This window comes from Nicotiana tomentosiformis, chromosome 9 (genome assembly GCF_000390325.3).
Source record: "Nicotiana tomentosiformis chromosome 9, ASM39032v3, whole genome shotgun sequence".
NCBI lineage: Eukaryota > Viridiplantae > Streptophyta > Magnoliopsida > Solanales > Solanaceae > Nicotiana > Nicotiana tomentosiformis.
The window spans coordinates 84,685,557-84,698,776 of record NC_090820.1 but is presented as its reverse complement, the minus strand read 5'-3'; the positions used below and the strand labels follow the sequence as shown (position 1 = coordinate 84,698,776).

Sequence of the window (13,220 nt, the reverse complement as noted above, 5' to 3'; positions counted from 1 at the left end):
TGTAGGTAGTTTGAGCAGCTATGCCAGGAGGGTATGTCCGTTACCCAGTATGAGATGAGATTTTTAGAGTTGGCTCGTCACACGATATGGTTAGTTTTCACTAAGAAGGAGAGGATCTGGAGGTTAATTGATGGCCTCAACTATGGAATATGTCTCATCATGACTCATGAGATTGCATCAGATGCTAGGTTTGACGAGGTAGTTGATATATCTACGCGTCTCGAGCAGGTTCGCAGCCAGGAGCGGGAGCAGAAGGAGGACAACAGGCCTCGTTGTTTGAGTGGTTTCAGCAGTGTTTCTTTTGGAGGACAGTCTCATCACAACAGGGGTTATCTTTATAGGCCCGTGCAGATTGCTCATCCGATTCATTATGGTGCATCAGTTAGCCATGGTTCCTATAGTGCTCGTTCGGGTCAGTCATTATTCAGTGAATTACCAACATAGATTTCTTACCATGCTTCATCTTCCCATGTTTCTACAGGCAATTCCTCGAGTTATCGGGGGCAATAGCTCCGTCAAAGGATAGGTTATTTCCAGTTTAGGGACTTGAGTAACCTCAATAGGGATTGCCCTAGACTATTGAGTAGGGTTCCATAGTAGAGTTCTCAGCCAATGATACCATAACCAGTAGCTACACCACCCGCACATCCATCTCGGGGTGGGCTTGGGTAGCTAGAGGTCGCCCTAGAGGGAAATGCCGATCAGGTAGCAGTCAGGCTCGATGCTATGCTTTTCCCGCCAGGCCAAAGGCTGTTGCTTTAGACACAGTGATCACAGGTATTGTTTCAGCATGCTACTTAGATGCCTCCACATTATTTGACCCTGGTTCCACTTATTCATATGTATCATCATAGTTTGCTCGTTATTTGGATATGCCTGTGATTCCTTAGTTACACTTGTTCATGTGTCTATGTTGGTGGATGACTCTTATATTGTGGATTGCGTATATAGATCATGTGTTGTGACTATTGGGATATTGGAAATGAGATTTCATCTTTTACTGCTTAGTATGGTTGATTTTGACGTGATTATGAACATGGATTGGTTGACCAAATGTCAAGATATTCTAGATTGTCACGCTAAGACCGTGATGTTGGCGATGCCAGGGCTGCCTAGGATCGAGTGGAGAGGTTCTCTAAACTGTGTTCCTAGTACGGTGATTTCATATCAGAAGGCCCAACAGATGGTTGGGAAGGGGTGTTTGGCATATTTGGCTTTTGTGAGGGATGTTGGTGCTGATACTCCTACCATTGATTCTATTCCGGTAGTTTGAGTCTTTTCGGATGTGTTTCCTACACACCTGTCGGGCATTCCACCCGGCAGGGATATTGATTTTTGTAGTGACTTGATGTCGGGTACTCAACCCATTTTTATTCCTCTATATCGCATGGCACCGGCAGAGTTGAAGGAATTGAAAGAGCAGCTTCAGGAGATTCTTGATAAGGTTTTTATTAGGCATAGTGTATCGCCTTGCGGCACACCATTTCTATTTGTGAAGAAGGATGGAACTACGCGGATGTGCATTGATGATGAGCAGTTGAACAAAATTATAATTAAGAACAAGTATCCCTTGGCGCGCATTGATGACTTATTTGACCAGCTTCGGGGAGCTAGAGTGCTCTCTAAGATTGATTTGAGGTCTGGGTATCACCAGTTGAAGATTCGGGACTCTAATATACTAAGACGACATTCATGACCCGCTATGGTCACTAAGAGTTCCTTATTATGACTTTTGGGTTGTCCAATACGCCAGCAACATTCATGCACCTAATGAACAATGTATTCTAGCCATATCTTGATATGTTTGTCATAGTATTTATTGATGATATCATGGTGTACTCACGTATCCAGGAGGATCATGCACAATATATGAGGATTGTACTACAGACATTGAGGGAGGAGAAACTTTATGCTAAGTTCTCCAAGTGTGAGGTTTGTCTTAGTTCGGTGGTGTTCTTGGGGTATGTGTTGTCCCATGAGGGGATCAAGGTGGATCCGAAGAATATTGAGGCGGTTCAGAGTTGGCCCAGACCGTCTTCAGCTACTGAGATTTGGAGTTTTTTTTGCTTGGCCGGATATTATCGTCGCTTCGTGGAGGGTTTCTCGTCCATTGTAGCACCTTTGACCAAGTTTATCTAGAAGGGTTCTGCATTCAGGTGGTCTGACGAGTGTGAGGAGATCTTTCAGAAGCTAAAGACTGACTTGACCACAACTCCAATTCTAGTTTTACCTTCAGTATCGGGTTCTTATACAGTTTATTGTGATTCCTCTCGGATTGGCATTGGGTGTGCCTTGATGCAGGAGGTTAGAGTGATTTCTTATGCTTCACGCCAGTTGAAGCCTCATGAGAATAACTACCTGTTCATGATTTGGAATTGGCAGCAATCGTTCATGCATTGAAGATTTTGAGGCATTATCTCTACAACATGTCTTCTGAGGTATTTACAAATTATCATAGTCTTCAGCACTTGTTCAAGCAAATGGATCTAAATTTGAGGCAGCGGAGATAGTTGAAGCTGTTAAAAGACTATGATATTACCATTTTGTATCATCCCGAGAAGTCCAACGTGAGGACGATTCCTTGAGTAGAAAGGCGGTGAGTATGGGTAGTCTTGCATATATTCATGTTGGTGAGGGACCGCTTGCAGCAGATGTTCAGGCCTTGGCCAATCAGCTCAAGACGTTAGATGTTTCGAAGCCTAGTCGGGTTCTAGCTTGTGTGGTTTCTCAGTCTTCTTTATATGAGCGCATCAAGGAGGTTTCTATTGGAGATGATAAGGTGTTGCGGATGTAGGGTCATATTTCGGTACCCAATGTAGAGAGGTTACGTGAGTTGATTCTTGAGGAGGCCCACAGTTCACGGTATTCCATTCATCTGGGTGCCACAAAGATGTATCATGACTTGAGGCAGCACTAATAGTGGAGGAGAATGAAGAAGGATATAGTGTAGTTTGTAGCTCGGTGCTTGAACTGTCGGCAGGTGAAGTACGAGCATTAGAGGCCAAGCGGTTTACTTCAGAAGCTTGAGATTCCTTAGTGGCAATGGGAGCGTATCAACATGGACTTCGCAGTTGTGCTCCCATGGACTTTGAAGAAGTTTGATGCTATTTGGGTGATTGTAGACCGGTTGACTAAGTCTGCACATTTCATTCCAGTTGGGACTACCTATTCTTCGCAGCGGTTGGCTGAGATCTATATCCGTGAATTGTTCGCCTTCATGGTGTGCCGGTGTCTATTATTTTACATCGGGGCACATAGTTCACATTGCAGTTTTGGAGAGCATTGCTGCGAGAGTTGGGCACACAGGTTGAGTTGAGTACAGTATTCCACCCTTAGTCGGATGGATAGTCTGAGCGCATCATTCAAATATTGGAGTATATGCTACGCGCTTGCATCTTGGATTTCGGGGGTTACTTGAGATCAGTTTCTACCGTTTGTATAGTTTACCTACAACAACAACTACCAATCGATATTTAGATGGCTATGTATGATGCCTTATATGGGAGGCGGTGTCGGTCTCCGGTCGACTGGTTTGAGTTGAGTGAGGCTAGGCTATTGACTACTGACTTGGTTCAGGATTCTTTGGACAAGGTTAAGTTGATTCAAGATCGACTTCGCACGGCACAGTCTAGATAGAAGAGTTACCTCAATTGGAAGGTTCGTAAAATTGCCTACATGGTAGGAGAGAAGGTATTGCTCAGAGTTTCACCCATAAAGGGTGTTATGAGGTTCTGAAAGAAGGGCAAGCTGAGCCCGCCTTATATTGGCCCTTTTGAGGTGCTTGAGAGGGCTTGATAGGTGGATTACAAGCTTGCATTGCCACCTAGTCTATTGAGTGTTCACCTAGTGTTTCATATTTCCATGCTCCAGAAGTATTTCGGTGATCCGTCTTATGTTTTGGACTTTAGCACGGTTCAGCTAGATGGGGATTTGTCTTACGACATGGAGCCGGTGGCCATTTTGGATTATCATGTTCGAAAGTTGATATCAAAGAATATAGCATCCGTGAAAGTATAGTGGAGAGGTCAGCCAGTCAAGGAGGATACTTGGGAGACCGAGTGGGAGATGCGGAGCAACTATCTACACCTATTTGAGGCTCCGTGTATGATTCTACACCTATTCGAGGACGAACGTTTATTTAAGAGGGGGAGAATGCAACGACCCGGTCGGTCGTTTTGAGTATTATAGCCATGTTCCCCCATTTATTGCTTATTCTGCATACGTACAAGGTAACGAGAGTCTGTGCGTAGCTTAAGTCATGTTTATGTCCAGTAGACTTAGGACTTTACCATGCCTTATTTTGATTACTTGAACTAAACTTGTTAGTTTAATTACTTAAATTTATAATTGAGATTGGATTAGAATCTATATTAGGCTGAGCGTCTTTACTTCAACTTTTTGGCGGGATACTTGAATTTCGGTAAAAAATTGTATTTTCTTTACATTCCTATCCTTGTGTTAGTCTTGTGTAATCAGCAACTCGGAAAGTTCCTCTATTCCTGTGGATCGGTCGTAGGCCTTGGTAGTGCTATGTAATAGCATTATGGATCGGGTCGTACGACCTCAACAGTATATTTGAGATGCATTTATGGATCGGGACGTACGACTTCAACAATGTACACTATTGTTATGTATCGGGTCGTACGACCTCGGCAGAATTCGTGCGTAATATCGCTACGAGTCAGAATATACATGAGTTTTTCTTCTTGACTTAAGACTTGAAATTTACTTGATGTTCCTTATTTGCCTGAGATAGCACATGGTATTTGAGGATTTCATATTATTATTATGTTGAAGCATCATGTAAGTTATAGTTACTTATTTCATTGCTACTTATTATGTTTCATGTCTATCTATGTTTCATGTACTTTAATTTTATGACCACTAGTAAGTGTTGATGTCGAACCCTCATCACTACTATTTGAGGTTAGACTAGATACCTACTGGGTACGTGATTATTTACATACTCATACTACACTTCTGCACAAATTTTGCAGGTACATAGACATGTACTTTAGGCGGTCATCTGGGCGCGCATACACTATCCGGATAATTAGTGGCGAGATACTCTCCATGCTCCGATCTACGGCACCCGGAGCCTCCTTCTTATCATATTTATCATTTTTGTCTATTTTATTTCAGACAGTAGGTATAGTGCCTTGTATATTCTACTAAATTGCTCATCCACTCATGTGACACCTGGTTTTGTAAAACTTCTAGTAGATGATTTTTGTTTTACCTAATATTATCATGATTTCGTTTTATGCTTCATTTATACTTTATGTCTTAGTGAGAACGTAAGTATGTCTCTATGGTTTCTTCACTTAACTTGATTTACTTATGAAACATGTGATTTTAAGAGTATAAAAATGGACAATTATGTTGAAGGTTCACCATTAGCTTGTCAAAAGGCGACGTTGGACGCCGTTGGGCGCCGTCATGACCTATGGTGGAAATTGGGCCGTGACACCCATAAGGTGCTATTACACCCCACACATACAAGTTGAGGATTGGAAACTTTGGCTTCTAGCGCATCCATTCAGCCGGTGACGTGTGTGAGGACAAAAGGTGGCTACGCGTTTCATTTGACTTACGCAAGCTGTCCCACCGGGCGCAGTGACCGGGACGGGGCGACCTATTTTGCATGTCGGGATGGTGGAATTTCCTAGGCTTGGAATAGTATAAAAATACAGTGTGGATCTTTTACTTTCATTATAGGAAGTGTGACCCACATTGACTAACCCAAAACGCTCTTAACCCTGATTTGAGAGTTTCCAAGCAAACTAAGCTAAATCAGAGGCAATTCTAGTAGGATTCAGTGGGACAAAACTTTGAATCATCACTGCAAAATCTGTTATCTTGATTTCTAGAAATTCATTGGAGGCTGAGTCAATCACCACGAAGGCATGGGAATTCATGCAAACGTAGCTAGTTCTTCAACAAGGTATGTAAGAAAACCTTCTTTCATGGCATGAGTTGGTGCAAGTATCTCTTTCTCTAAAAAGGATTTCTGTGAACGTAAGGCTAGTTGGTTCAAAGCTCTTTTCAATAACATTGTTTCTGTTCTTATTCATCCTTTCCAATAACATTCTTTCAAGGTTGAGGTGTTCCCAGATAGTACCCGGAAGTCAAAAAAATATGATTCATCCTGAGTTTGATCTTAATAACTCTAGAAATTGATTTTGCATTATACTTATATGTATGTATATATTTTACTTTACCGAGCCACGCTATAGATGGCTGGGTACAACATGCATTGTGAAACCACTGGCTAGTTTGGTATGATGGATGCAATGTAAAATATTAGTAAGCCCTTGTGAGGCCGGGTATGACATAGCCCTGTGGCCGGGTATGACCGAGCTCTCAGTGAGGTCGGGTACAAAATAATGATCTATGAAATACTACCAAGTCGAGCCCTTGGGTGGCCGGGTACGACCGAGACCTCCTAAGACCGGGTACGACCTGAAGAAAGAATAAAACTTTACCAAGTCCTCTACGAGGCTGGTATGATATGAGTTATATGCATCAAAGAGCGCCTGAATTATATTCTGTTATATTTAATGCATGACCTCTAGCAGTGGCGTAACCTTTTATAAAGCATGCATACTTTTATGTTTTATGGTTTCCACAATTTACGCCCCTAGTGACTTGTCCTCGGTATCCAGGTTGAAATCATGTATTCATATCTTTTATGTTATGTATTGAATTTACATATCTTCTTAGCCTTAAATACTCAGTATATTTTCCGTACTGACGACCCTTTCTTTTGGGCATTATGTTCATGCCCACAGGTGCAAATAGAACCGGAGACGTACCTTCCCAATATGGTGTGCATTTCAGTTGTCGATTGTTACACTCCAATTATTGAGAGTAGCTGTTCAAAAGTCAATAGGTACCGAAGTATATGTTGCAGTAATTTGGGTATGGTGGGACCCTGTCCCGGCTAAGTTGCACCTATATGAATATTTTTCCCAGCGCTCTTAAAGGCTTGCAGACTAATGTTTGGTTTTATATATATCATTGTTTATTACCATGTTAGTAACTATTGTGATGTTGTATAATGTTAATGTTTCTTTCATAGTCAGTTGTGTACATTTTAAATTTCTGGTATTACTACTCAGAGGGCTCGTTGGCCCAGGTTTAATGATTAAAGATGTAAGCATAGATGTCGGTTCGCACGGGTCTTCAGGCATCGTGTGCTGGTTGCACCTCCCGAGCTTGAGGTGTGACAAACATGGTATCAGATCAGGTCTGTCCTAGGAGTCTGCAAGCCGTATCTAGTAGAGTCTTGTTTATGGCTATGTTGTGCACCATATTTATAAACAAGAGGCTACAGGATATTAAGGGTAAATACCCTTCTTTCTGATCTAGATCATGAGATTGATTTGAGTTGTAAGTATTCACTTCTAACCCCCGTCTTATTATGTTTATAGCGATGCCTACCATGAGACGTTAGGAAGTTGCTCAAGGATTAAATGAAGAAGAAGGGGAGGGTACTAGTCAGGTGCTGCATGGCTATATGAATCAACAGGAGACTTATAAACTTATTCGTAGGTTTTGGGGACGACATCACTATTCTTGAAATAGCATAAAGAAACTAGTGTACCTCATGTTTCTCCCCTGGTTGCTTCTAACCAAGATTTAGATATGAAAAGTGTAGTACAATTGTTGACTTGATTAGTGGCCTCTTAAACCTAATGTCAGGCCCCTGTCACCGCAGATAGAGCAGTCTGTATGACAGTTCAGGATTTCATAAATTTTGATCCCCGAGTATTCACAGGAACTGATCCAAACGATGATCGCTAGAATTTTCTAGATCAGATGTAGCAGACCTTGTGAGTTATGCATGCCACTGATACTGAGTCTGCAGAGCTTGCCTCTTACAGATTTAGGGATAGAGTCATGATTTTGAATGAGACTTAGGAACAGTCTAGGGGATCTCTTGCCTAAGCAGCAGGGTGGATGGAAATTTCTGAGGAATTGTTGCAGTAGTAGTTTCTCATTGCGCTCCGTCAATCAAGGCAAGATAGATTCTTATGGTCAGAGGAAGGTAATATGAGTGTCTGGGCGTATACCATGTAATTTAACTCCTTAGCTTGGTATGTTCCTTCCGTGGTTCTTGAGATGAATGATCGGGTACATAGATTTGTGGGTGGCTAGTACGATGAGACCCACGATGCTGCATTGTGGCCAATGTTATAGAAATAATTTTGGGAATTTCCGACAGGGCTTAGATTTTGTTATTCTTGTTGGCATCCCATTCATGTCATGCACTTTTGCCCATTGACAAATGTGGGTGGCATAATACCGCCAGCGGTATCTGCAGCAGCTTCTTTATCGACAACGCATCGTTGAGAGCAAGGTATGCAGCCGCCGGTAGGGAGGGGTATAGGTAGAGTTGGAGTGACTAGCTCGAGTGAATAATAGAACCGCATCAACGTATTGTCAGGCCGACAGAACCTAGAGTCATCATCAGACGTGGTCACAGGTATGCTATCCATATTTTCTAGTAGTATGTATGCTTTGATAGATCCAGTATCCACCTTATTGTATATTACTCTATTTGTTGCTGATAAATGCGGTAAAGAACCTAAATTGTTATGACAACTGTTTTAAGTGTCCACGCTTTATGGGCGAGTCCGTGGTTGTTAGGCAGGTATATCAAGGTATTAATGAGATAATTCATGAGCAACATACCTTTGCAGATATAAATGAATTAGAAATGACAATATTTAATGTTATTATAGGCATGGATTGGATGGCCTCTTGTTATGCTACTTTGGATTGTTTGAAGAAATTTGTTCACTTTAACTTTCTAACAGAACCCGTTTGAATGGAAGGGGGTGTTGCGGCGCATAAAGGGAAGTTTATTTCTTACCTTAAGGCTCGGAAGATGACGAAAGGATGTTTCTATCATTTGGTGTGGGTGCAGAATACGGAGGCGAAGCCTCCAACCCTTCAATTGGTTCCAGTTGTTAGTAAATCTCCTGACGTGTTGCCTGATGATCTCCCGATTTTTCCACCAGAGAGAGAGATTGAGTTTGCCATCAATGTGCCACCCTATATGCAGCCGATATGTATTCCTCCATACGTGATGGATCCTGCCAAGTTGAAAGAACCAAAATATCAGTTGAAGGACCTTCTTGATAAGGGCTTTATACGACCTAGTACTTCCCTATGTGGAGCCCCAGTACTATTAGTTCTAGAGAAAGATGGTTCGTTGAGTATGTGCATTGATTATCGATAGTTGAATAAGGTAACCATTAACAACAAGTATCTGCTCATGAGAATCGATGATTTGATTGATAAATTGCAAGGCGCTAAGTATTTTTGGAAGATTGATCTCAGATTTGGGTATCATCTGTTAAAATTCAAGAAGAAGATATCCCGAAGACAACCTTCCAAACTAGGCATGGCCATTACGTGTTTCTCGTTATTTCCTTTGGCATAACCAATGCACCAGCAACCTTCATGGATATGATGAATCGGGTGTTCAAGCCCTTTCTGTACATTTTTGTAATCGTGTACATAGATGATATCTTGGTGTATTCTCAATCATAAGCGGAACACGTACAACATTTGGGAATGGTTTTACGCATGCTCCGAAACCATAAGTTGTACGCCATGTTTTCCAAGTGCGAGTTCTAGTTGAACTCAATGGCTTTTCTTGGACATATAGTATTAGGTGAGGGTATGAAGGTTGACTGTCAAAAGGTTGAAGTAGCTAAGAATTTTCCAAGGCCCACAACGCTTACTGAGGTACGCAGCTTCTTGGGCTTAGTTGTTTACTATCAAAGGTTTGTGAAAACATTCTCATCTATAGCTGCTCCACTAGCAAAGTTGACACATAAGACAGCGGAATTCTGGTGGGCTGATGGATGTGAGAAGAATTTCCAAGAGTTAAAGGGTAGGTTAACCTCAGCGTCAGTTCTAACTCTTCCTGAAGGACCCAAGGGTTACGTTATATATTGTGATGCCTCTAGGTTAGGCTTGGGAGGTATTTTAATGCAACACGAGAGAGCTGTTGCTTATTCTACGAGACAACTAAGGAAACACAAACAGAATTATCTACCTGGAGCTAGCAACTGTTATATTTGCCTTTAAAATATGGCGCCCCTATTAGTATGGAGTGCATGTTAACATATTCACTTATTAGAAGAGCTTGCAGTACTTATTCAGACAAAAAGAGTTGAATTTAAGACAACAAAGATTACGATGTTAATATTCTATATTAGCCCGGGAAGGCAAATGTTGTGGCTGATGCGTTAAGTTAGAAATCCATGTGCAGTCTACGACATGTGGAAAATCATAAGTTGGAAATTACCAAAGACTTGTACCGGTTGGCCAACTTAAGTGTATAATTGATTGATACTGGTAACGGAGGAGCCACGGTTCGAAATGCTGCCTAATCCTCGCAAGTGGCGGAAGTTAAGACACGACAATTTGACAATCCACCCTTGGTGCATATAAGGGAAAGCATTCCCTTTCAAAAGAAACAAGTGTTCGAATTATCCAATGACAGAGTTATTAGATACCAAGATCGGTTGTGCGCGCCTGATGTCGGGAGACTCTGAGAGAAAATCATGGCAAAAATTCATCTATCCCGGTAATCAGTTCATCCGGGATCAACCAAGATGTATCACGAGCTTCGGCAGCTATATTGGTGGAACGCCATGAATGAAAAAATTGCTGAATACGCCGCTCAGTGTCCAAATTGCGAACAAGTTAAGGTTGAACACCAGAAACCAGGAGGATTGCTCAGAATATGAAAATTCCAACTTTGGAATGGGAGATGGTCAACATGGATTCTGTTACTGGATTACCACCTTTACATCAAAAAAATTGATTATATATAGGTTATTGTGGACCAAATCACCAAGTCAGCTCATTTCCTACCAGTTAAGACTACCTCCTCGGCTTAAGATTACGCTAAGTTATACATTAAGGAGATAGTTCGACTTCATGGGGCTTCAATTTCTATTGTACCGGACAGAGGTACCCAATTTACGGCTAACTTTTGGAAATCACATTAGGGAGTATTAGGTATGAGGATCAACCTTAGTAGAGCTTTCCATCCGCAAGTAGACGGTCAGATTGAACGCACTATTCAGACGCTCGAAGACATGTTACAAGCTTGTGTTTTGTAATTCAAAGGAAGTTGGGAAGATTATCTACCACTCATCGAATTTGACTAAAACAATAGCTACCATGCCAGCATTCAGATGGAACCATATAAGGCCCTATACGGACGGAAGCGGACAAGCGCAAAACACACACTTAAATGTGCTCGCTAGTCGAATATAGTATAGAAAAATATTGTATCCACAGGGATTGTAGTTAAATAGTATTTTCTTAGTTTATAGCTTGATTTCTATCAAAGATGATCAACAATCGAGATTTATGTAATTAATTCTAAAATTAACTAAGAATCTAGAACTGTTGACTAATGACAATTGCAACAAGAGTAAGCAAAGAAGATATCAATGGGAGAAAATAGATGTTGATTGGATAGGTGCAAGATACTTGTCTGGGATTTAACTCTAGTTAATTCACTTATAAGTTTCAAGTGAGTCTCTCGAATTCACTATATTATTAGTTCAAATGTTCAATAGAAACTCCTCTCTCGATTAAGCTTCAACCTCACAATATGAACTAATTTAAGCTCGATGAAGATCTGCAAGAATTCGTAGTGGATTGGTTTTTAAGAGAACCTCTTTCGATTATTATCCTAACTAAGACTAAACAATAATTTAACTAGCCTATTTAGATTAATAAGAAGAATTAGTAAATTCAACCAACAAGATAATGCAAAAAAATCACACGTTACGCCTCTTTCGATTACATAGACATGTTAATATATATGCAATAATTAAAACACCCAAATGATTCAATACATAAAAACTAGAGTTAATATCCACAAATAATCCTCAAAACACCAAATCCATCAATCCCTAAAGAAGAATTACTTCATACATATGGAGAAATTCTTCACAAATAAGTTTAAGTTAAATGAAAACCTAAAACAATCCAAACCCTTGTCTTGAGTGTGGATTGAAGGATGAAATCCTTGTGCTCTTGCATCTCCCAATTCTCCTTAGCCTCCTTAGGTCTTAGATGTGTCAAAAGTCCCACAAATACCGTTTTTCCATGTATATATACCTAGTAGGGTCGGGCCCAAATGAACACACCTTCTCTTACACGAAATAGGACTCTTTCCGGATGGGAACGTGCGCGGTCGCGCACCTGGAGATGTGCTCGTGCATTAGGCCACGCACTTTGGATGGTACAGTGCCTCAAATGTGTGACCAGTGCGCACTCGCGCACCTGGGTGATGCCCGGCTCGATTCTTCGTTTCTCTCTTTGAAGGCACTAGTGTCCGTTGATCCCCGAACTTGATCCTAACTAAATCCTTGGGCTTTTACTCAGACTTCAAAGCTCCAAAATAGCGTGAATTCATCCCATAACATCTACATAGCTCGGAATCACTCCTACAAGGCATAAAACATACAATTAGTGCAAAACACTAGTGATTAAAGCTCAACTCAATTAAAGTGTAGTAAATTAGAGTTCGACAAGCAACTAAAACATGCAATCATAGCCTACCATCAGAAGCGCAGATCTCCTACCGGCTAGTTCGAAATTATGCAAAAATTGTTCTCAGATACTCGAAGAAGAGATTTGGAGTTTGTTGTAGGAGAATGAGTATTCTTAAGGGTGTTTCCTACGAAAGACGTGATGAGGTTTGGTAATAAGGGCAAACTCAGCCTCTAGTATGTTGGTCAATATCAAATTATTCAGAAAGTCGGTCGAGTGGCTTATAAGCTCGAGCTGCCCCCAGAATTTGAAGAAGTGCATCCTGTGTTCCTTGTGTCTATGCTTCGAAAATGCTTAAGTGATTCATACCATATTACCCCTATTAAAGATATCCAAGTTATGGAAGACCTAACCTACGAAAAGGTTCCGGTGGCTATCCTAGATTATCAAGTGTGCAAACTGCGAACCAAAGAAGTAGCTTCAGTTACAGTACTTTGGAAGAACAATAATGTAGAAAAAATGACTTAGGAAGCTGAAAACTGCATGAAATCCCCCATTTGTTCCATTCTACGGGAGTCAACAATGAGACCACCATGGCGGGCACAACCCTAGATAACCAATGAGGTTTGCAAGGAGTAACCATGATTCAACATTTGAGAATGAATGTTACAAAGGAGGGGATGATA

The 13,220-nt window shown here is 41.2% G+C and overlaps 1 protein-coding gene across 1 annotated transcript; it reads left to right on the top strand.

The window, feature by feature from the left end:
• Nucleotides 1–9,657: 9,657 nt before the first annotated feature.
• On the top strand, nucleotides 9,658–10,104 carry LOC138899119 (uncharacterized mitochondrial protein AtMg00860-like). The gene has a single exon (XM_070185240.1). The coding sequence runs from the start codon at nucleotides 9,658–9,660 to the stop codon at nucleotides 10,102–10,104; it is 447 nt and encodes a 148-aa protein (XP_070041341.1).
• Nucleotides 10,105–13,220: the final 3,116 nt, after the last annotated feature.

Excerpts from the sequence above, each read along its gene's own strand:
- LOC138899119 (XM_070185240.1), top strand. The coding sequence starts at position 9,658 with ATGGCTTTTCTTGGACATATAGTATTAGGTGAGGGTATGAAGGTTGAC.